Raw genomic sequence first — 21,857 nt, 5'->3', positions numbered from 1 at the left:
CAGCCATAACTCCAACCTCACAGCCACAGCTGCAGCCTCACAGCTCTAGCCTCACAGTCACAGCTCCAGCCTCACAGCCACAGCTCCAGCCTCACAGTCACAACTCCATCCTCAAAGACACAGCTCCAGCCTCACAGCCACAGCTCCAGCCTCACAGTCACAACTCCAGTCTCACAGCCACAGCTCCAGCCTCACAGCAACAGCTCCAGGCTCACAGCTCCAGCCTCACAGTCACAGCCACAGCTCCAGCCTCACAGCTCCAGCCTTACAGCCACAGCTCCAGCCTCACAGTCCCAGCTCCAGCCTCACAGCCACAGCTCCAGCCTCACAGACAGAGCTCCAGCCGCACAGCCACAGCTCCAGCCTCACAGCCACAGCCTCACAGACACAGGACCAGCCTCACAGCCACAGCTCCTGCCTCACAGACACTGCTCCAGCCTTACAGCCATAACTCCAACCTCACAGCCACAGCTGCAGCCTCACAGCTCTAGCCTCACAGTCACAGCTCCAGCCTCACAGCCACAGCTCCAGCCTCACAGTCACAGCTCCATCCTCAAAGACACAGCTCCAGCCTCACAGCCACAGCTCCAGCCTCACAGCTCCAGCCTCACAGTCACAACTCCAGTCTCACAGCCACAGCTCCAGCCTCACAGCAACAGCTCCAGCCTCACAGCTCCAGCCTCACAGTCACAGCCAAAGCTCCAGCCTCACAGCTCCAGCCTTACAGCCACAGCTCCAGCCTCACAGTCCCAGCTCCAGCCTCACAGACACAGCTTCAGCCTCACAGCCACAGCTACAGCCTCACATACACAGCTCCAGCCTCACAGTCAGAGCTCCAGCCTCACAGTCAGAGCTCCAGCCTCACAGGCACATGCTCCAGCCTCACTGACACATGCTCCAGCCTCACAGCCACAGCTCCAGTCTCACAGGCACTGCACCAGCCTCACATACACAGCTCCAGCCTCACATACACAGCTCCAGCCTCACAGCCACAGCTCCGGCCTCACAGCCAAAGCTCTGGCCTTACAGCCACAGCTCCGGCCTTACAGCCACAGCTCCGGCCTCACAGATACTGCTCCAGCCTCACATACACAGCTCCGGCCTCACAGTCACTGCTCCGGCCTCACAGTCACTGCTCCGGCCTCACAGCCACAGCCCCAGCCTCACAGCCACAGCCCCAGCCTCACAGCCACAGCCTCAGAGCCACAGCTCCAGCCTCACAGACACTGCTCCAGCCTCACATACACAGCTCCAGCTTCAAAGTCACAGCTCCACCCTCGCAGCCATAGCTCCAGCCTCACAGACACTGCTCCAGCCTCACATACACAGCTCCAGCCACACAGCCACAGCTCCAGCCTCACAGACACGTCTCCAGCCTCACAGCCACAGCCCCAGCCTCACAGCCACAGCCCCAGCCTCACAGCCACCGCTCCAGCCTCACAGTCACAGCTCCAGCCTCACAGACCCAGCCTCACAGCCACAGCTCCAGCCTCACAGACATTGCTCCAGCCTCACATACACAGCTCCAGCCTCTCAGCAACAGCTCCAGCCTCACAGTCACAGCTCCAGCTTCACAGACACAGCTTCAGCCTCACAGTCACAGCTCCAGCCACACCGCCACAGCTCCAGCCTCACAGACACTGCACCAGACTCACATACACAGCTCAAGCCTCACAGCCACAACTCCAGTCTGACAGCCACAGCTCCGGCCTCACAGACACACCTCCGGCCTTACAGCAACAGCTCCTGCCTCACAGACACTGCTCCGGCCTCACATACACTGCTACGGCCTCACAGTCACAGCTCCAGCCCCACAGCCACAGCTCAAGCCTCACAGCCCCAGCCTCACAGCCACAGCCTCACAGCCACAGCTCCAGCCTCACAGACACTGCTCCAGCCTCACATACACTGCTCCCGCCTCACATACACAACTCCACCCTCACAGCCACAGCTCCAGACTCAAAGCCACAGCTCCGGCCTCAAAGCCACAGCTCCGGCCTTACAGCCACAGCTCCAGCCTCACAGCCACAGCTCCGGCCTCACAGCCACAGCTCCGGCCTCACAGCCACAGCTCCTGGCTCACAGCCACATCTCCAGCCTCAGAGCCACAGCTCCAGCCTCACAACCACAGCTCCAACCTCACATACACAGCTCCAGCCTCAAAGTCACAGCTCCAGCCTCACAGCCACAGCTCCAGCCTCACAGCCACAGCTCCAGCCTCACAGCCACAGCTCCGGCCTCACAGCCACAGCTCCGGCCTCACAGCCACGGCTCTGGCCTTACAGCCACAGCTCCGGCCTCACAGACACAGCTCCAGCCTCACATACACAGCTCCAGCCTCACAGTCACAGCTCCAGCCTAACAGCCTTACAGCCACAGCTCCAACCTCACAGACACAGCTCCAGCCTCACGTACACAGCTCCAGCCTCACAGCCACAGCGCCAGCCTCACGGCCACATCTCCGGCCTCACAGCCACAGCTTCGGCCTCACAGCCACAGCTCCAGCCTCACAGCCACAGCTCCGGCCTCACAGCCACAGCTCCGGCCTCACAGCCACAGCTCCAGCCTCACAGTCACAGCTCCAGCCAAATAGCCACTGCTCCAGCCTCACGTACACTGCTCTGGCCTCACATACACAACTCCAGCCTCACAGTCACAGCTCCGGCCTTACAGACACTGCTCCAGCCTCACGTACACTGCTCCAGCCTCACAGCTACAGCCCCAGCCTCACAGCCACAGCTCCGGCCTCACAGCCATAGCTCCGGCCTCACAGCCACAGCTCTGGCCTCACAGCCACAGCTCTGGCCTCACAGCCACAGCTTCGGCCTCACAGCCACAGCTCCTGCCTCACAGCCACATCTCCAGCCTCACAGCCACAGCTCCAGCCTCACATACACAGCTCCCGCCTCACAGTCACAGCTCCAGCCTAACAGCCACAGCTTCAGCCTCACAACCACAGATCCAGCCTCACAGACACAGCTCCAGCCTCACATACACAGCTCCAGCCTCTCAGCCACAGCTCCAGCCTCACAGCCACAGCTTCGGCCTCACAGCCACAGCTCCGGCCTCACAGCCACAGCTCCGCCTTACAGCCACAGCTCAGGTCTCACAAACACTGCTCCAGCCTCACATACACATCTGCAGCCGCACAGCCTCAGCTCCGGCCTCACAGCCACAGCTCTGGCCTTACAGCCACAGCTCCGGCCTCACCGATATTGCTCCAACCCCACTTACACAGCTCCATCCTCACAGCCACAGCTCCAGCCTCACAGCCAGAGCTCCGGCCTCACAGCCACAGCTCCAGCCTCACAGCCACAGCTTCTGCCTCACAGCCACATCTCCAGCCTCACAGCCACAGCCTCACAGCTCCAGCCTCACAGTCACAGCTCCAGCCTCACAGACACAGCTCAAGCCTCACAGCCACAGCACCAGCCGCACAGCCACAGCTCTAGCCTTACAGACACAGCTCCAGCCTCACAACCACAGCTCTAGTCTCACAGCTCCAGCCTCACAGTCACACCTCCAGCCTCACAGCCATAGCTTCAGCCTCACAGACACGGCTCCAGCCTCACATACACAGCTCCAGCTGCACATATACAGCTCCAGCCTCACAGCCCCAGCTCCAGCCTCACAGACACTGCTCTAGCTTCACAGCCACAGCTTCAGCCTCACATACACAGCTCCAGCCTCACATACACAGCTGCAGCCTCACAGTCACAGCTCCTGCCTCACAGTCACAGCTCCTACCTCACAGCCACAGCTCTAGCCTCACAGACACTGCTCCAGCCTCACATACACAGCTCCAGCCTCACAGCCCCAGCTCCAGCCTCACAGACACAGCTTCAGCCTCAGCCTCACATTCACAGCTCTGGCCTCACAGCCACAGCTCCAGCCTCTCAGCCACAGCTCCAGCCTCACAGCCACAGCTTCGACCTCACAGCCACAGCTCCGGCCTCACAGCCACAGCTCCGCCTTACAGCCATAGCTCAGGTCTCACAGACACTGCTCCAGCCTCACATACACATCTCCAGCCTCACAGCCTCAGCTCCGGCCTCACAGCCACTGCTCCAGCCTCACATACACAGCTCCAGCCTCACAGACACAGCTTCAGCCTCAGCCTCACATTCACAGCTCTGGCCTCACAGCCACAGCTCCAGCCTCACAGCCACAGCTTCGGCCTCACAGCCACAGCTTCGGCCTCACAGCCACAGCTCCGCCTTACAGCCACAGCTCAGGTCTCACAGACACTGCTCCAGCCTCACATACACATCTCCAGCCTCACAGCCTCAGCTCCGGCCTCACAGCCACAGCTCTGGCCTTACAGCCACAGCTCTGGCCTTACAGCCACAGCTCTGGCCTCACAGCCACAGCTTCTGCCTCCAGCCACATCTCCAGCCTCACAGCTCCAGCCTCACAGTCACAGCTTCAGCCTCACAGACACAGCTCAAGCCTCACAGCCACAGTACCAGCCTCACAGCCACAGCTCTAGCCTTACAGACACAGCTCCAGCCTCACAACCACAGCTCTAGCCTCACAGCTCCAGCCTCACAGTCACAGCTCCAGCCTCACGGCCACAGCTTCAGCCTCACAGACATGGCTCCAGCCTCACATACACAGCTCCAGCCACACATATACAGCTCCAGCCTCACAGCCCCAGCTCCAGCCTCACAGACACTGCTCTAGCTTCACAGCCACAGCTTCAGCCTCACATACACAGCTCCAGCCTCACATACACAGCTGCAGCCTCACAGTCACAGCTCCTGCCTCACAGCCACAGCTCCAGCCTCACAGACACTGCTCCAGCCTCACATACACAGCTCCAGCCTCACAGCCCCAGCTCCAGCCTCACAGACACAGCTTCAGCCTCAGCCTCACATTCACAGCTCTGGCCTCACAGCCACAGCTCCAGCCTCTCAGCCACAGCTCCAGCCTCACAGCCACAGCTTCGGCCTCACAGCCACAGCTCCGGCCTCACAGCCACAGCTCCGCCTTACAGCCACAGCTCAGGTCTCACAGACACTGCTCCAGCCTCACATACACATCTCCAGCCTCACAGCCTCAGCTCCGGCCTCACAGCCACAGCTCTGGCCTTACAGCCACAGCTCTGGCCTTACAGCCACAGCTCTGGCCTCACAGCCACAGCTTCTGCCTCCAGACACATCTCCAGCCTCACAGCTCCAGCCTCACAGTCACAGCTTCAGCCTCACAGACACAGCTCAAGCCTCACAGCCACAGTACCAGCCTCACAGCCACAGCTCTAGCCTTACAGACACAGCTCCAGCCTCACAACCACAGCTCTAGCCTCACAGCTCCAGCCTCACAGTCACAGCTCCAGCCTCACGGCCACAGCTTCAGCCTCACAGACATGGCTCCAGCCTCACATACACAGCTCCAGCCACACATATACAGCTCCAGCCTCACAGCCCCAGCTCCAGCCTCACAGACACTGCTCTAGCTTCACAGCCACAGCTTCAGCCTCACATACACAGCTCCAGCCTCACATACACAGCTGCAGCCTCACAGTCACAGCTCCTGCCTCACAGCCACAGCTCCAGCCTCACAGCCACAGCTCCAGCCTCACAGACACTGCTCCAGCCTCACATACACAGCTCCAGCCTCACAGCCCCAGCTCCAGCCTCACAGACACAGCTTCAGCCTCAGCCTCACAGCCACAGCTCTGGCCTCACAGCCACAGCTCCAGCCTTACAGCCACAGCTCCAGCCTCACAGACACTGCTCCAGCCTCGCATACACAGCTCCAGCCTCACAGACACAGCTCCAGCCTCATAGACACAGCTTCAGCCTCACAGCCACAGCTCTAGCCTCACAGGCACTGCTCCAGCCTCACAGCTCAAGCCTCACAGCCACAGCTCTAGCCTCACAGCCACAGCTCCGGCCTCACAGACACTGCTCCAGCCTCACAGCCACAGATTCAGCCTCACATACACAGCTCCAGCCTCACATACACAGCTCCAGCCTTACAGCCACGGCTCCTGGCCTCTCAGAAGTCTCCGGTGCTCTGTTCCTGCTAGCATCATTCTGGCCTTGGTCAAGCAGCAAGCTAGTGACCAGGACATTCAGTTGTGGAGGTCTGCTTACAAAACGAAATGGAAACTCTGCACATTTATATTTTTAAACAAACGTTTAATGACTTTAGCAAACACAAGGCCACAACCTACTCCAAGGGTGTGGTGAGCTACTGTGAGCGCGCGATTGACCGGTTGGAGACACCTACCTTAGCGCCTTCAAACAAAGAGTATCCGTAGCTAAAAATGAGAGCGCCTGAACAAAACTTGCAAAACCCTTTACAGACTGTGGAAGGCCATGTTATCAATGGGAGGTTGTCCAAGGGAGAAGGGATTATGTATTAGAGCCCCTGCTCATTCAGGGCCTCTTCACCAAGGGTGCATCATATAGGCAATGATAAGCATTCCTGTGGTAGAAACAAAGCCATGGTCTACACACTCTTATGACACCCAGCCAGAGTTTGTTCGCTCTACCCCTCCACTCTCTGCGGATTATATTTGCCAGTGTTCTTTCTTCATTTGTGTTCTCTGCTACAGGACGAAGCCACTGGTCTAAGGTACTGTCCTCAGGAATCTCTTACTTGCATGGTTGCCTTGGACCCTCTCCATAATGTTCTCCGTCTCCCCTGCTCCTGGACCAACCAGGCCGCCACACCCTGGAGGTGCAAGGGACCAAGTTGGGGCAACACCCACGTCAGAGTCACCCGGGGTCAAACTAGTGGAGGGACTCACATGATAACTTGTTATGCTGGTTGGAGGTGTGGTTGCAAGTCCAGGGGTAGGCAGGTAACCAGAGAGCCAGGTAATTCAGGGGTCTGCCTATGATATACCAGTCTAGCTAACGGGGTGCTCCGTGCTGTCGAGGTATAGATTGTTATATTGTAATAATATGATCATAAACATACACCAACTAAAATAACAGCAAACCTGTCAGTGTGAGCTGTTTTGCAGTGAGAGCAGCAGAGCCTCACACCCTCAGACTCCCTACACAGTGCTCTGTTAGGTCCCAGTACTACACTAAAGTCCATGCCGGTGTGACTCACCACAAGCACCAGCTCAAATTAACCCCTGGTCACAGGCATGTCCTTTTTAATGCCTATCTCTGTGATTTGTTGAAACTCTTCTTTTGTAAAGATTGCTATTGAGAGAAGAAGATGTCAGTTGTGTGGAATAATAAGGTGTCTCTCTTTTTAGTTCGTCCTTTGGGCGAATGGCATGGAACCCTACGGCGTCCTTCACATCCATGGCGTCTACGACTATCCCAACGGCATTGCATGGAATCCGAAAGCCCATAAAGAATTATATCATAACGCTCAAATCACGGTATGTTCTTGGCGTGAAGCCTTCTCCTTTACTCATTGATGTAGATGCCATGTTCACAGCAGGGGCTTCTCTTACTGCGGTTTCTGTATCTGCTGCATCTGTGCTGCTGGGCACAGGGAGGGCGGACCACAAGCTCTTGTTACCACAGTGATGCTTCACACAGCCATGCAATGGTGAAGAAGCAAAAAACCATTCTTCTAAGTGGTGTTTTACAGAACTGAAGGAAAGCAGCCTGATTCAGAGGTGGTCAGAGGCCATTGCCGATGGAGGCGGTAGCTACTGACTTTTGTGGGGTCACCAGCGGCTGAATTACGTCCCGCGTAATAGTGTGGGAGAGAAAATCTGCAGGCGATAATGCCCCAATTGATTTACCACAGCCTCTGGGTAAGCAGCGGATCTCACTTTAGCGCCACTACCCTGACGGGCTGCCATCCACCAGATCTAGAGACAACCATCAGCCCGCGGTCATCTCTACAGAAGCCGCTGTCATGGTGGTACCTTTAAATCTACAAAATATTTGGGGGCCGTCCCCTGTTGGTTTTGATGGCCATCCATCAAACTTTTTTCATTTTTTTGTGTTTTTCAGAAACAAACTTCCAAAGTGGGAGTTTGTTTCTGAAAAACACAAAACTAATGACTCCCACATGTTGGGAGCTTTCTCCCACGATGTGGGAGTCACTGCTTGTTTTTTCTGTTCCTAGGTTTTTCCTGGCTGTGACGGACAGGAACAAAAAGGACATTGCACCGTCCACCCTAAACATGGCAGGTAGTGTAATGTTTTCTTCCAACATTCCCTACAACGTCAGAGAAAGTATTCCGCTTATGGAAACTATGGGGCTTTGTAGGCAAAGTCCCTAAGATGTTCCCATCTGTAAATGAGCGGGCGGACCCGGGGCTTGGAGGGGAGGGTACTACGATGTGTTTGCGACAGAGTAGCCTTCGCAGCGAACAGTAAATCGGACCCTTTACCAGTAGGAAGGTCCAAGGTGTGTGAACAAATTTAATATCCATTTCAGTAAATTCATTGACATGATTTGCAAATGTTCCCTACAAATGCATCAAAAATTTGCAAATTGCGTCATTGTCAGAGAAAGCGGACGCAGGCATGATCCAGTAAATCGCGGCTCCGTCAGAATTCACTAGGGGTTGAGAAGCAAGATGGCGCCCTCAGCACCAGTGATCACTTGTAGGGAATTCAGGCATCTGCAGGTGAACTGTCTCCTGGGTAGAATCCCACCTTGTAGCTGGAGGGGTGTGGAGCGATGGTAAGCTGTCCTCGTGCTCAGAACCAGGACGACCCCACAGAACACATCCCTCAAGAAGGAGCGCTGACTAGCTTCCTAAGGCTCGTCTTGAGGTTTTCAGTGCCAATGGTGCAGAAGGGCCCAGCTGTCATTGGCCGCCACTCTCACTTCTGCACATAGACTCTGGGTCCACTGAATAAGTAATGTGTAAAAGCATGCACCGAACGGCTGCAAATTCCATAATGCTCGCCGCAGCCGAGCCCCAGAAAAAGGGCAAACCCCCCACCAAGGTTAAAAATGTCCCAATGATGGTGACAGAGCGACTTACCTATTGTCCATGCTGCGGCCCGCGGTGGGAGGTGGGACCGCTTCTTAATGGCAAACGACGAGACATCAAAGTGGCACTTAAATGTTCCAGTGTGTAACAGGACTTACTGCATGGTTTACCTTTTTTAAGGATGTAACATGTTTGAACTACTCTGGATATAACTTGACTTTACCCACACAAGCGAAAAAAATTGGAGAAAGCTTCTTGATGATGTAAACTATGATACAAATGTTGTTTTATATGTGTCAATGCACGACCCGCCTTCTTTGGTGTTTAACACTGATTCTAATGAAAAGATTTACAAAAAAGAAAATGGCCCTCTACCCACAAAAGAGCATTCTCAGCCCTCTAGAAAATGAATCTATGCACTTAAGAAAATGTAAATACACCAGGACAGAAAGGACAACCTGGAAGGGGACACCAGATGTAGTGGTCTCTTCCCCTGTGTGTGGACCATAGAAGTGGTGGGAACAGCATCGAAATACTCCACCCGTGGGGCGGCCGGATTGTGTCTGTCTGAGGGGGCTGAAATAAACTCTGCATACAGTGAAACAATGCACCCCCAGGCACTGCTGGGCCCCTCATAGATTATAAACTGGACCATGCAGTACCCTGCATGGGAGACCTCCCCCAGTACCGAATAGCTTGTCTTCTACAAGGTCATGGTGACAAGACTGGCCCCATAGAGGAACATTTGACAGCATCTCAAGAAGTATACCGCCCTCGTTGGCTATCGGCAATCAAGTGCGTCATCTGCTTTGGAATGCTTGGTATAAATGTAGTAATTAAAGAGCATCAGTTTATCTTCAAAGAGAACAGAACCCGATCCCTCCCCTCTGCTAATATGAGATAAGAGAACCTTGGAGCCGATGTACAAGGCTTTTCAACCATCGCAAACACTCCGCTTCAGTCTACACCAGCAAAAATGCCTTTTGAAATGTACTAATCCCATTTTGGGAATCAGTAAAATTCCATCAATTCCTAAAATGGGATTGTGATGTCCATTTGTGACCCTCTTGCGCCGACGAAACATCACTTTTTGTGACACTCCCTGGCACAGGAGCCTGCTCCATATTTACGAGGCAGCACTAAGCCACTTTTTTTGGGTTGATGCTGCCTCGTAAATATCGTTCCCTTTAACGCAGTTTTCTGCGTTAAAGGGACGTGCAATGAGTGTTGCTGGGAGAAAGCGTAAATCTGAGGTAGCACCAAAAAAGTACACCTCCCTGGAGAGGCTTAAGGGAGGCACAACGAGGAGGAATATCTCTATTTCGCCTTGTTTTTCCTTTTTCTATGTGAGCTGCATTCTGAAGCACACACAGATTGTTTTCGCTGTAGGAAGGTGGAATCTGACTATATTGTTGTCCCCACTTTTTTTCCTGGTGTTTGAATGGTTTTTGACTAGTCTGGCTGGGATCCTGCTATCCAGGACCCCATCCTATCTGCTTACTCCCTTAAATGATTGGTGTGCATATTAGATGCACTAGTGATTGGATACTGTGGTACCTTATGAGCCCCTAGTATATGGTACCTTAGGTACCTAGGGCATTGGTACTTCACAGGCCTCCCAGGGGCTGCAGCATGTATTATGCCACCCCTGGGAAGCATTCACAATCTGACACCACAGGCCTGCTACTGCAGCCTGTGTGAGGTAGTGTTAGCACTCCTCACTGAGATATAGGTTCCTATATCTTACCATACACACACATATAAACCTATTAGTCACCCCTATTGCAGGCCCTGACAATCCTGGGGGCAGTGTGCTTGGTTTACTATGTGAGGGGGTGCTTCTGCATGAGCAGGGCCCCTCTGCAGCTGGCAGAGTCTATTCTCTGCTGCTGTTTGTGGATGCGGTTAAACCATATACTCTTAAGTGCATTATAACCTCGCGGTAAATGCTAACTTTGGAATGACTGCATCAAAACATGTCGTGTTTGGTGTCAAACAACTTGGAATCATACCCCCACACCAGTAACTGGTGTGGGAGTATGATCCCACCCTTCTAGAGGGGACGACATGTACCCACTGTACTAAACGGTAGAAATCTCATAGAGCCCTGGCATCACAAAATGGATGCCACCAGCACAGACACTGGACTGCCCTCCTGCTGCTGACCGAAACTCGCAGTGGAGGAAGCCCAACAAAAGGTATCCTGTCACAGGGAGGTGTCACCACCTCCCAGACAGGATTTAGTGTATTGGAGCTGGGTGGGTGCACTCTTAGGGCCCGATTCACAGAACTAACTTAAGACAAAATCCTAAACTGACTATCATTTTCGTATTGGCTGAAGGCACTTACTCATTTTGGTATTCTCAGAAGACACTTACTAACTTCTGTATTCACAAAAGTTAGGACTCCTACCTTTAGGACTCCTAAATGCCTTCTGTGAATACCGAAAGTCTTAAAATTTGGACTTTTCTCAGTTTAGGAGTCCTAAAGTTAGGACTCCTAACTATACTACTACTAAACTGAGAAAAATCCTAATTTTAAGGCTTTCGGTATTCACAGAAGGCATTTAGGAGTCCTAAAGTTAGGAGTCCTAACTTTACTACTACTAAATTGAGAAAAATCCTAATTTTAAGACTTTAGGTAATCACAGAAGGCATGTAGGAGTCTTAAAGTTAGGAGTCCTAACTATACTACTACTAAACTGAGAAAAATCCTAAATTTAAGACTTTCGATATTCACAGAAGGCATTTAGGAGTCCTAAAGTTAGGAGTCCAAACTTCTGTGAATACCGAAATGAGTAAGTGCCTTCTGTGAATACGAAAATGAGTAAGTGCCTTCTGTGAATACCAAAATGGTAGTAAGTTTAGGATTTTGTTTTAAGTTAGTTCTGTGAATCAGGCCCTTAGAGTGCTTTGAAGTCCTGCACTGGGGGAGCAGTAGGCTCCTCTGTGCATATGCCAGCTCAAACCGGTTCAGGGGCTACCTGTCCCAGCTCTGGCGCAAAACTGGACAAAGGGAAGTGGGTGTAACCACCCACTACCCTGACCCTCCTAGAGGAGTGGTCATAGAGCTAGTCCCTCCCCTATCTTCACTATAAGATACCAAGCATTGCCAATGCAATTCTGATTACCCTGGACGACGCTCTACAAAGAAGAATCCTGGCCCTTCAACGTTCCACTATCTCTGGAAAACTGAAGAATCTCCCTTGGAGTCAAGGAGTTACTCCCCTGCTTGGCAGGCACCAGTAACTTTGATCAACGGTTGCAAACTTCACCGCTCCCGCTGGAGTCCGAAGTCCCTGCGTCCCCTGAAGCGGATTTCCTGACCTCTTGACAGCCATTTTTAGTCCCCAGCAAAGCTGTGGCATCTGCACCCCACGAGTGACGAGGAACAGCAATACCAGGGAACCGTGCACTGATTTCGAGTGAAAACCCTAAACAACGTTCTACGAACTTGTGCTTTGGCCCATCTGTAGTCCAAGTCCCTAGCAGGTCTGGTACCGAAAATCAGCGGCCTACCCCGTCCCGGGTGACCGTGGGCTCCTGTGGAACTTTTCCTGCAAAGGCGTCTTCGCGGTTGCTTGCCCATTGGCTAGTGACTCACCCGAAGACTTTCTTATTGACTTCAAGAGCTCTCCTATTTGCTCCAGGCCTGCCCTCACTTACCCTAGCTGGGTAAGTCCATCAGATCTTGCTGGTCTGCATCATCGTCAATCTTCATTCCACACGAGACTTGCAGTTGCCAAGGCTTGTTGGCTCCAATCCGGTTGCGGACACCGTCATCAGCTGCAGACGTCATGGGACCCTCCGAATCCAGCTGCTGGTCATCGTCGATCTCTCCTGGACTTCGTGAGCGAAGAGACAAATCACCATCGATGACCTGAAGCAACGTGACATCAGTGGTCATCCATTCTGCTGGCCACCGGTCACTGGCAAGTGACTTTGAACACTGTCCCCTCAATTTTCAGGTCCTCTTCAACTTCAATCCATCTTCGGATTCCAGCGGACACCTCTCCAGTCGTCACAAGCAGCAAGTCTTCATTGGTCTCCATTGAAAACAGCATCGCGATCCGACACCAAAAGACACCTATGCACCCGGCTTCCCTGGGTGAGGTAACTCGTGCACTCCGGTATCCAAGTGTGTGTTGGCCCTCGAAATACTTACCCTTTAAGTGGCTTGCTTGTTGACTTCTCCGAAGTGCCCTAAAACTTTAAAATACAAACTGCGACTTTCCCCATTGAAACCAATAGGAAACCCGCGGCTGTGTTTAGACACTGCACGCGTCTCCCGTGGGCTGATTACTTACCTGCTAACACTGCAGAAGTGAAGCCCCAGCGATTCCCAAGGCCCTAGGCCTTCTCATTTTGCAAGTCGAGTTTGTTAAACCATTTTCTTAGTATATGGTCTGGTACGCCCCTAGGGCTCCAGCCATATTTGTGCTTAATTTATTGAGAAGTGTTGACATTTGAATGTGTATCTGGGTTCTAATCTCATAAAGAGATTAGTAGAGTGTATCTAAGAATAAATACATATATATTTGATATATATACCTGTGTGGTGTCCTTTTCATTTGGTAATTCAAGAGATTATAAGGTAAAACAAGCTGCTTTACATTCCTCAGAGACTTAGCCTGAAGGCTGCTCTCCACAGCTACCACTAGGATAGCTTTCTTTAAAAGGTTGTCTTAAACCTATCACCATAAGAGTCGAATTGGACTGGTGCAAGGTGGCCACTATAACTAGTGACCAGCATATGCCAGGCCAACTTCTCACATTCGTGCAGAAAGGTTCCCCTTCCTGCACAATTATAATCACCCCGCAACACAGGCACCCTGGCACAATGGTGCAAAGGTGCCTGTGTTGGTGCACGGCAGCCCATTGGGCAACGACGCTGGGGAAAAGGACAGGAGTGCGCCGTATCTTATAGATTCCTGTCTTTTTCTTTTGCCATACGGCAGAGCAGCAGAAAGGCCTGTGGAGCTTCCCTACGGCAACCTAATGAGGCCCTTCTTGTAGGTGCCCCTCCCAAACACTGAATCGGTACGCAATTTATTAATGTTACGAACGAAATCCAGTCCCAAAACATTGAAAAAAATCCCGACCCCTGAGTTGGGGTGGGAATGCGTTTTCAAAAGAGAAGAGGTCACTTTGCTGGGGAGATTGTTGGGGGGTAGACAGCGATCCAGGGGACTACTGCCAACTCTCAAACAAACCTTTCAAAAAATGAAAACTTTTCTTTTAAAATGCACTATGTTTCCATCAAAGAAAATGGGCTACATTTAAAGTTTACTTTATTTAAAGGTGATCACAGGCATGCTGGTATGCCGACCCTCGCAGGCCACCATCTCTGTGATAGCCACCATTCAGAGTGAGTCACAGTTTGAGACCTACCTCATTAATATTCTAGAAGTAGGTCAGGTTGCTACTCTGAGTTGTAATTTCGCAAATTGACGTATTAGTGCATAGGTCGTATTGTTAAATTCTGATTGCAAATTGCGACCGGATTTTCACAACCAGTAATTAGTACATTGGCACGTTGGCTTCCTAAATATTTCCTAAACTCCTCCTTGATGGAAAGTTGACACAACTCTAGCAATGTGTCCAGAGCCTGTGTCAGTCTTACGCCGGCTGTGAGGCAGGCATAAGGTTTTGAAGCAGTGAAATCTGATAGAATTCAGTGCGCCATTTCTACGAGACTTTCTACGGGGTAATGCCCACCCTGCATACATTATACCTGACACAGGTATAATGTAGCGCGCGGCTTTACAAAGTGATGCATCTACTTAGATGCATCACTTTGTTAATAGGGCGCAACATGGCACATTTATTACACCGCTGGTGCTTCCCATACAGCGACGCAACGGCAGCTCAAAAGTGTCACAAGGCCTCATAAATAAGGCTCAAAGAGACTGACACAATGGGGTATCAGTCCCTCCTCGCACTTTGCGTTGATATTCTGAGCTGTCCCCTCAAATGTGTGGTCGTACATGTGGCCTACCCATAGTATTTTGTGGTCGAGCATCAAAAAATGCCTTGGTTAGCATAGTTTGGCCATTAACATAAAAACTGGAGTTGGCGCTTATGAGGAAATGCACGATGCCGGGCCAACGCTATGATCTGGCGCACACAGACCTTTGCCTTGAGTGGCAGGAGAGCAGGGGGGGCACAATCTTCTCTTCCAAAAACCCTTCCATCCCAGACCTCATTGCTCTGAGCCTGTTTCAGAAAGAGCTGGAGAGGAGATCTACCTGCTGGAGGCTTCGGTTGAGATACATATGTCTGCTTCAGACGCAGCCTTCAGCGTGAGGTCACTCGGCACATAACGTGTGTTTCTTGTACTTTGTTGATATATTTTATGTACCTTGTGACAGTGAAAAGTGCAGATAATATGCCCCCTATTTTAAATGTTTGGTATTTTGAACAAGTTATAATCTCAAGTATTCCTTTAACTTTTCACGTCATACATATAATTTGATTGGCAAATGCTCTTGTTCATGTAGACTGTGTCTGTGTTTGAGCACACTCACTGAAAAAGGGAGGTGAGTGATGGGCGCACTTGTGCATCTTCACCTAGGGGAGCAAACTCTCTAGGGGCTACTCTGCACAAACCTCTACTAGTCTTTTTCCTTCGTTTTCTGAACGTAGAGTTTCACACCGGGCGCATGTATATCACAATTCCTTTGCTTATTTGCCAATCTGTGATGTTTCCTTCCTTTTGGCAGACTGCTCTTCAGAACTTGTACAACACGAAGACCTTTGTATTCCTTGGCTGCGGAGCAGTCCTCCGCGAGCATGTTTTCCAAGCGCTCTTTTGGTACCCGATAAAGAAGAAACGCGAGATTGAGCACTACATGCTAGTCCTGAAGAAGGACACCGACATGTTTTTCAAACTTCAGAGAGAAATGCTGCAACTTGGCATCAAATTAATATCGTATGGAGACCACTGCGCTCAGTTCCCAAACTTCTTCAGAGAGTTGACTGACTTACTTCGCAAAGAGAAGCCCACAGGTAAAACCATTTCAACTTCACGCTGAGTTGTAGGCATTTGTGTGGTCAGGCGTCGCCAAGTGTTCAAGAACCTGTAAAAACAGGTAATAAGAGTTTTAGGCACGATTGTAACTCATTATGGTTGGTACTATGCTGAAATCATGAATGATGGTGAATTTACGAAGATTCAGGGCACGCTTCTAGGGTGTAAACTGTTTTCTGAATGATAAGGCAGGGCCAGAGAGAGTGTTAGCTGTTATCCAGAGCTCATGTCTTTATAGCAAAATAAATGCACTAAGAGAGGGTGTTAGTTGGAGAACTTTGACCATTGGTTGCTTTGAGTGGGCCTCCTTCAACTATTGGTTGCTTTGAGTGAGCCCCCTACATCACTGGTTGCTTTGAGTGGGCTTCCTTCAACTATTGGTTGCTTTGAGTGAGACCCCTTCAAAACTGGTTGCTTTGAGTGGGCTTCCTTCAACTATTGGTTGCTTTGAGTGAGCCCCCTTCATCACTGGTTGCTTTGTGTGAGCCTCCTCCAACTATTGGTTGCTTTGAGTGATCCCCCTTCAATCATTGGTTGCTTTGAGTTGGCCTCCTCCAACTATTGATTGCTTTGAGTGGGCCTCTTCCAACTATTGGTTGCTTTGAGTGATCTCCTTTTAATCACTGGTTGCTTTGAGTGATCCCCTTCAATAATTGGTTGCTTTGAGTGAGCCCCCTTCATCACTGGTTGCTTTGTGTGAGCCTCCTCCAACTATTGGTTGCTTTGAGTGATCCCCCTTCAATCATTGGTTGCTTTGAGTGGGCCTCCTCCAACTATTGGACGCTTTGAGTGATCTCCCTTCAATCATTGGTTGCTTTGAGTGATCCCCCTTCAAAAATTGGTTGCTTTGCATGAGCCCCCTTCACCACTGATGTATTTGAGTGATCCCCCTTCAACTATAGGTTGCTTCGAGTGATACCCCTTCAACTATTTGTTGCTTTCAGTGAGCCCCCCTTCAATTAGTGGCTGCTTTGACCATTGCTTGATTGCATCATCTTTCACATCTTGCTTCCAATAAGAGGAATGGGGAGCAGATTCACATTTTCCATTCGTGGTTGTGAGAGGATTCCATCTCCAGCATCGTAGCTGATGAGGCGCTGATGAGGCACTGCAGGAGAGCAGGACTGGATCAAATACTCTAACTTCTGCTCAGCTGCATGGACCCTGGAGGGGAGCGTGCCTTCAGCAAGAGCAGCCAGATGCTGTGTGAGTCATACACAAGTACTGGACCACTGATAAATGTGAGAGAACCCCCGCAGATGGGGCTGTAATGGAACGGTCCACATCCTAGATTAGGGATTCCCATCAGAATGACACATGTCCACTACTGATGGCAGCCTCCTCCCGTACAGTGTCCGAAGGGCGCTCTCAAAAGGGGGCTATTCCACCAGTGGACAAAGTCATGTGTCCAGCTGCAGGACTGCGCGGGAGTGAGGGAGCCCCCAAATCTAGCAAACCTTCAATCTGTGTTGAGTGGAAAAACAAGAGCTGGTCCACTCGTGGCCCTGTGGGTTCAGGGCCTCTGGTGCGAAACGTTCAGGGAGAGCTAGTGGAAAGTTGAAATATTGAGACAAGTGCCACCGATCCTCTTCTCAAAATAAGCATATCGACCACAAGATGCCCAAACTGATCCCACCTCTCACAGATCAGGAACAGGCTTCAAAGCATAGACCGTAAACATTAAAACAATATATTCCCATGAATTAAGAAGGCATTGTCTTAACATGTATTAGAACATTGGAATGCTCTATTGAATACAATGGAGTGCCCCGTGCTTCTACGGGCCAGCAAAAGCCTGCAGAGCAACATTCCAGGTTGTTTCTGTTCACAGCTGTTGATTTAAACCCCCTCGGGGTCCGAGAGGCCTTTGTTTCATTTGTTAGAACATTCTGTCCTCTAGTGGCAGAATGTTCTAATAGCCTTATAGCCCATCGTAGCTGGGCTATACCCGCCATTAAAGTTCCGAAACAGCAAAAAACGTCTCGGGCCTTTAGCGCTGGAGCAGGCCTTTAAGCGCCGGTTTAAGGCTAAATTAAAAACCAGACTCAAGATCATTTGCACATCTTTAGTGTATCTAGTAATACAACAGAAATAATGTACTATTTGTCAGGAACAGATCAATAGCAGAGATTTGGTACTTATAGGCCAGCAGCCGGATAAAGAGCCATGAACAGTCAGCCACTGCGAGCCCAGCGATGTGAACCCAAACTATTGGCCGGATGTATTGTTTGCTGATTGGGTCACTCTGTCACAAAGGTGCTGGATATCCCTCCTTCGTATTACAAGTGCATTATATCTTCCGGCACTTGCGATATGGTGACGGGAGATGTGCCACGGTTGTGATCGAGTATCTCATTCGCCAAACTCGTAATCAGGGCCTACATTACTGACTTGTAAACAACCCAAGGTCCGCGATCTGCAGCTCTTCCGTGGCAATAGTGACGAGTGAGAAGAAGACAGTAATCTGCCTTTAAACCTGTCTGTTTCCGTCGAAGCCACTGTGCAAGAAGACAGACTAGCACTGACATACCGGCAGATAATTCTTCACTCAAAGCCAGGAGCCCTAGCATCCATTTCTCAGACTTGCACTGTGGTTTCAGTCGGCACATTCCCTAGGCCCTTCACCTGCCACTCATCCAGGGGCCGTATTATACATTGTTCCCCAGGGGTGCAGGGGGCATGTGTGTCTGCTTGGTGTACCCCCTTGGCACAATGGTATTTCAAAAGGGCCACAGACACTTGTGCGACCCCTTTTGTAATACAGATAGCGCTGGCCCACACAGATATTGCCAGCGATATCACCATAAGGTGTTCCCTCAATTGCATTCGGGCATGGCCCTAAGCAAATAAGGGAATCTCTTTGCGTTTGCGTTGTATTATGCACACTGGCGCAAAGTCAGAGAAGCGGTCAGGAGGCAGACTGACACTGCACCACATAAGGGTGGTGCACTATCAGTGAGGCTTCTGAGGGCACGCCTCTGGAGGGAGAAAGAGGATCCAAGGGAACCCCTAGACATCCCCGAGCAGGCAAGTGCAGTCACTCACTGCACCCGCCTGCAAAGGGATATCTAACACCTCCTCAAAGTGCAGGCAGGTTGCGGCCTGCACAGTGAAAAACGGAGCAGCTTTGAAGCAGCCGCTCCATATTTAACTTGAATGCGCTACCCCGAGGAAGGCGCAAGCTTACGGCTGCCCTAGCGTCAGAGAACTCTTTGTAGTACCGCACACTGTACCTTTATGCTCCTGGTGCACCTTTTAAAAGGTGCGCCGTGGCACAAACGGGAAAGTGTGCTCTGTTCATAATACAGCCCCTCGTGTTTCCTGTGGAAGGGGGTCCGGGTGTACATGCCTTCAAGGCCCAACAGCGACTTTCAGTCATGCGGCATTAGGCAAGAGACAAACTCTGCCACCATTTTGAAGGACTTTTTTGGATATATCCTTTGGCCAATGATGGCCCGCCCCCTTTTTCTCCACCAGGAAAGACCTGGAATAAGTCAAGGGGTTCCTTTTGTGGGCCGGTTTGATTCCCCAGCTGTGCAGGACCAGCACGTCCGTTTCCAGCAGGTTGAGATACATTCCTGACTCTTCCCGGCTTAGATGTTGATGTGTGGTGGTTTCTCCATGAATGCCAGTGTGTGGCTGGACTCAAGAATCCTCCGCCCTCACGTGCTGAAGTGATGTTGTCCCTGTGGGACCTGTACCCAGCCCTTCTGGGGTTGGGTGGCGGAAGATTCCTTCTGGACCCATCGTACTCGCTTCTGATTGGCTCCATCGCGTCTCCAATCCACCCCTCTTTGACCAGCGAGTGGATTTGTAACGGTCTGGCCACCCTGAAAGTGCTGCTGATGGTGTTCTTGTGAAAGAGCAGTGCTTCCCAAACTTTTTACAAGCAAACCCAATTTTTAGAATAATAAACTTTTGGGGCCGACCTAGCTTTAGTGGACTTTAGGCGGGCGATTCTTTTAATGTTACTAAAGCATGGTGTGTTAGGGCACTGTCATTTACAGAAGGCACATGTTCCATGGAAATGTGCACTAAAGACAGACAGTTTTACTGATAAAAGTACACTGCACACAAATAATAATGCGTGGAAGTCGGATTTCTGTGACTATTTATTATTTGTGAATCACCAAGTTTAGTGTCTTGATTTGTTTTGACCCCATTGAAATCTTTGCTTCCATCACACTTCAGAATTACAAAACAATGTGCTTCATGTTTGCTTTCCTATCTGCTGAATGTGGCGCCGCGACTGACTCCGGAATATGGGGTTCACGGTTCAACTCTCGGCGCCGGCGGCAGATTAGCCCAGCACCATGTGACTCTGGGCAATAGCTTGCTTAATCTTCCCGACGGCCCCCAGCGCCTAGAGACCCTTACGGGTGATTGTTCGCGCTTTACAAATGTGGATTTTACTGGTATTTACGCCTTGCTGTTTGTCCCAAAAGTGGCTTCCGACCTCCTTTCCTTTCACAATCCCTGCTCCCCAGCAAGACTGCCAGAGCATTCACTTCACTTCTCTTACTCTGACTGCAAAGGGAGAGGAGTTTGTGAACACCAGTCCCCGTGTTAAAAAACATAAGCAGCTAATTGTGGGAAGTCATAGGCTGACGTTTGTCCCTGGCCTTCGAAGGACAGCAAATGTGGCAAGATAAATACAGAATCTAAAGGCTTCTTTCATTATTGCTTGGACTTTTGCGACCCACTGAAAATCGACTTGCGGCCCACAGTTTGGGAAACACTTCCGTAGGGCCTGGAAGGGTCACTGAAAGCCCCTAGTGCAGCAGTCTAGTTTTTATCTGGACTCATTTATTGTGCAATGAAAGGCAGTAGTCGAGTCATTTAGTGCCTCCTGACAAAACCGACCTTGTTTACCCTGAAGATTAGTGTTCACTTTTGCTTTCCTTGACTACAACATGAGGGAACTGGACTGTGAACCAGTTGCGGCTACCTGGCCCGGCATGCATAAAGGTGGAAGTGCGTCATCCACACATCCTGTTCTTTTTTTTGCATGCTGCAGACTGATTGCCTGTATGAGTCAGGTACGTTCTTTTTTCTGGTACGTTGCGCGGCTTGCTTTAGCAGCTGCGCTGTTTTTCGTCTGCTTGGCATGTACGCCCTGCTCAGCTGGCGTTTGTCCTTGCCGGCGCTGAGCGTCCTGATGCCCGTTCTCATCCCCACAGCCCTGGTCTGAAGCTCAGAGGCAGCGTTGGGGATGGCGTCTTGTTTGGGGTCACTGAAGAAAGTGGGGCGGATTACCCACCCCACACCGGACGCACAGCCTTCAAGTGCATAAGGATGCCAATTAGTCAAGTTCATCTCAAATGTTTATTTCTGGTTAAATCATTCAATGTGTTCAGTTATTCTTAGTTCACATGTTAGACACACTATGTCCAATTTGAATTCCTTAATGCTATAGACATGCCATAACGAGCCTTATTCTGTAGCATGGAAAATTACATAGTTGCTCCTCGATAAGATAATTTGCGTCTCCCAATGCATTTCGTGCCTTCCTGGCACTTCGTCAGGGGTTCACTACAATGTTAAAGAAACATGACTATTAGGTTATGTCACAAAATAACCTTTGCTTATCAAGTTATACGATCACAGAACTTAATGCTCACCCCGTAATTAACGTTACGGGGTGAGCATTAAGTTTAGCATGTTTCTTTAACATTGGGTGACGCAAATTATCTTATCGAGGAGCAACTATGTAATTTTCCATGCTACAGAATAAGGCTCGTTATGGCATGTCTATAGCATTAAGGAATTCAAATTGGACATAGTGTGTCTAACATGTGAACTAAGAATAACTGAACACATTGAATGATTTAACCAGAAATAAACATTTGAGATGAACTTGACTAATTGGCATCCTTATGCACTTGAAGGCTGTGCGTCCGGTGTGGGGTGGGTAATCCGCCCCACTTTCTTCAGTGACATTTCTACCACGTGGCTGGGC

The 21,857-nt window shown here is 50.8% G+C and overlaps 1 protein-coding gene across 1 annotated transcript in view; it reads left to right on the top strand.

Annotated features, from left to right (window-relative positions):
- LOC146813449 (protein FAM118A-like) overlaps nt 1-21,857 on the top strand; it is a 374,336-nt gene that overhangs the window by 144,647 nt on the left and 207,832 nt on the right. Inside the window, exons 5-6 of the mRNA XM_085614763.1 lie at nt 7,220-7,348; nt 15,591-15,876. Of these exons, the coding sequence (XP_085470889.1) occupies nt 7,220-7,348; nt 15,591-15,876 (415 nt within the window). The remainder of the gene's footprint in view (nt 1-7,219; nt 7,349-15,590; nt 15,877-21,857) is intronic.

The sequence above is a fragment of the Triturus cristatus genome, chromosome 7 (genome assembly GCF_964204655.1).
Source record: "Triturus cristatus chromosome 7, aTriCri1.1, whole genome shotgun sequence".
NCBI lineage: Eukaryota > Metazoa > Chordata > Amphibia > Caudata > Salamandridae > Triturus > Triturus cristatus.
The sequence above is the reverse complement of the archived record's forward strand: the minus strand, read 5'-3'. Positions and strand labels throughout refer to the sequence as shown.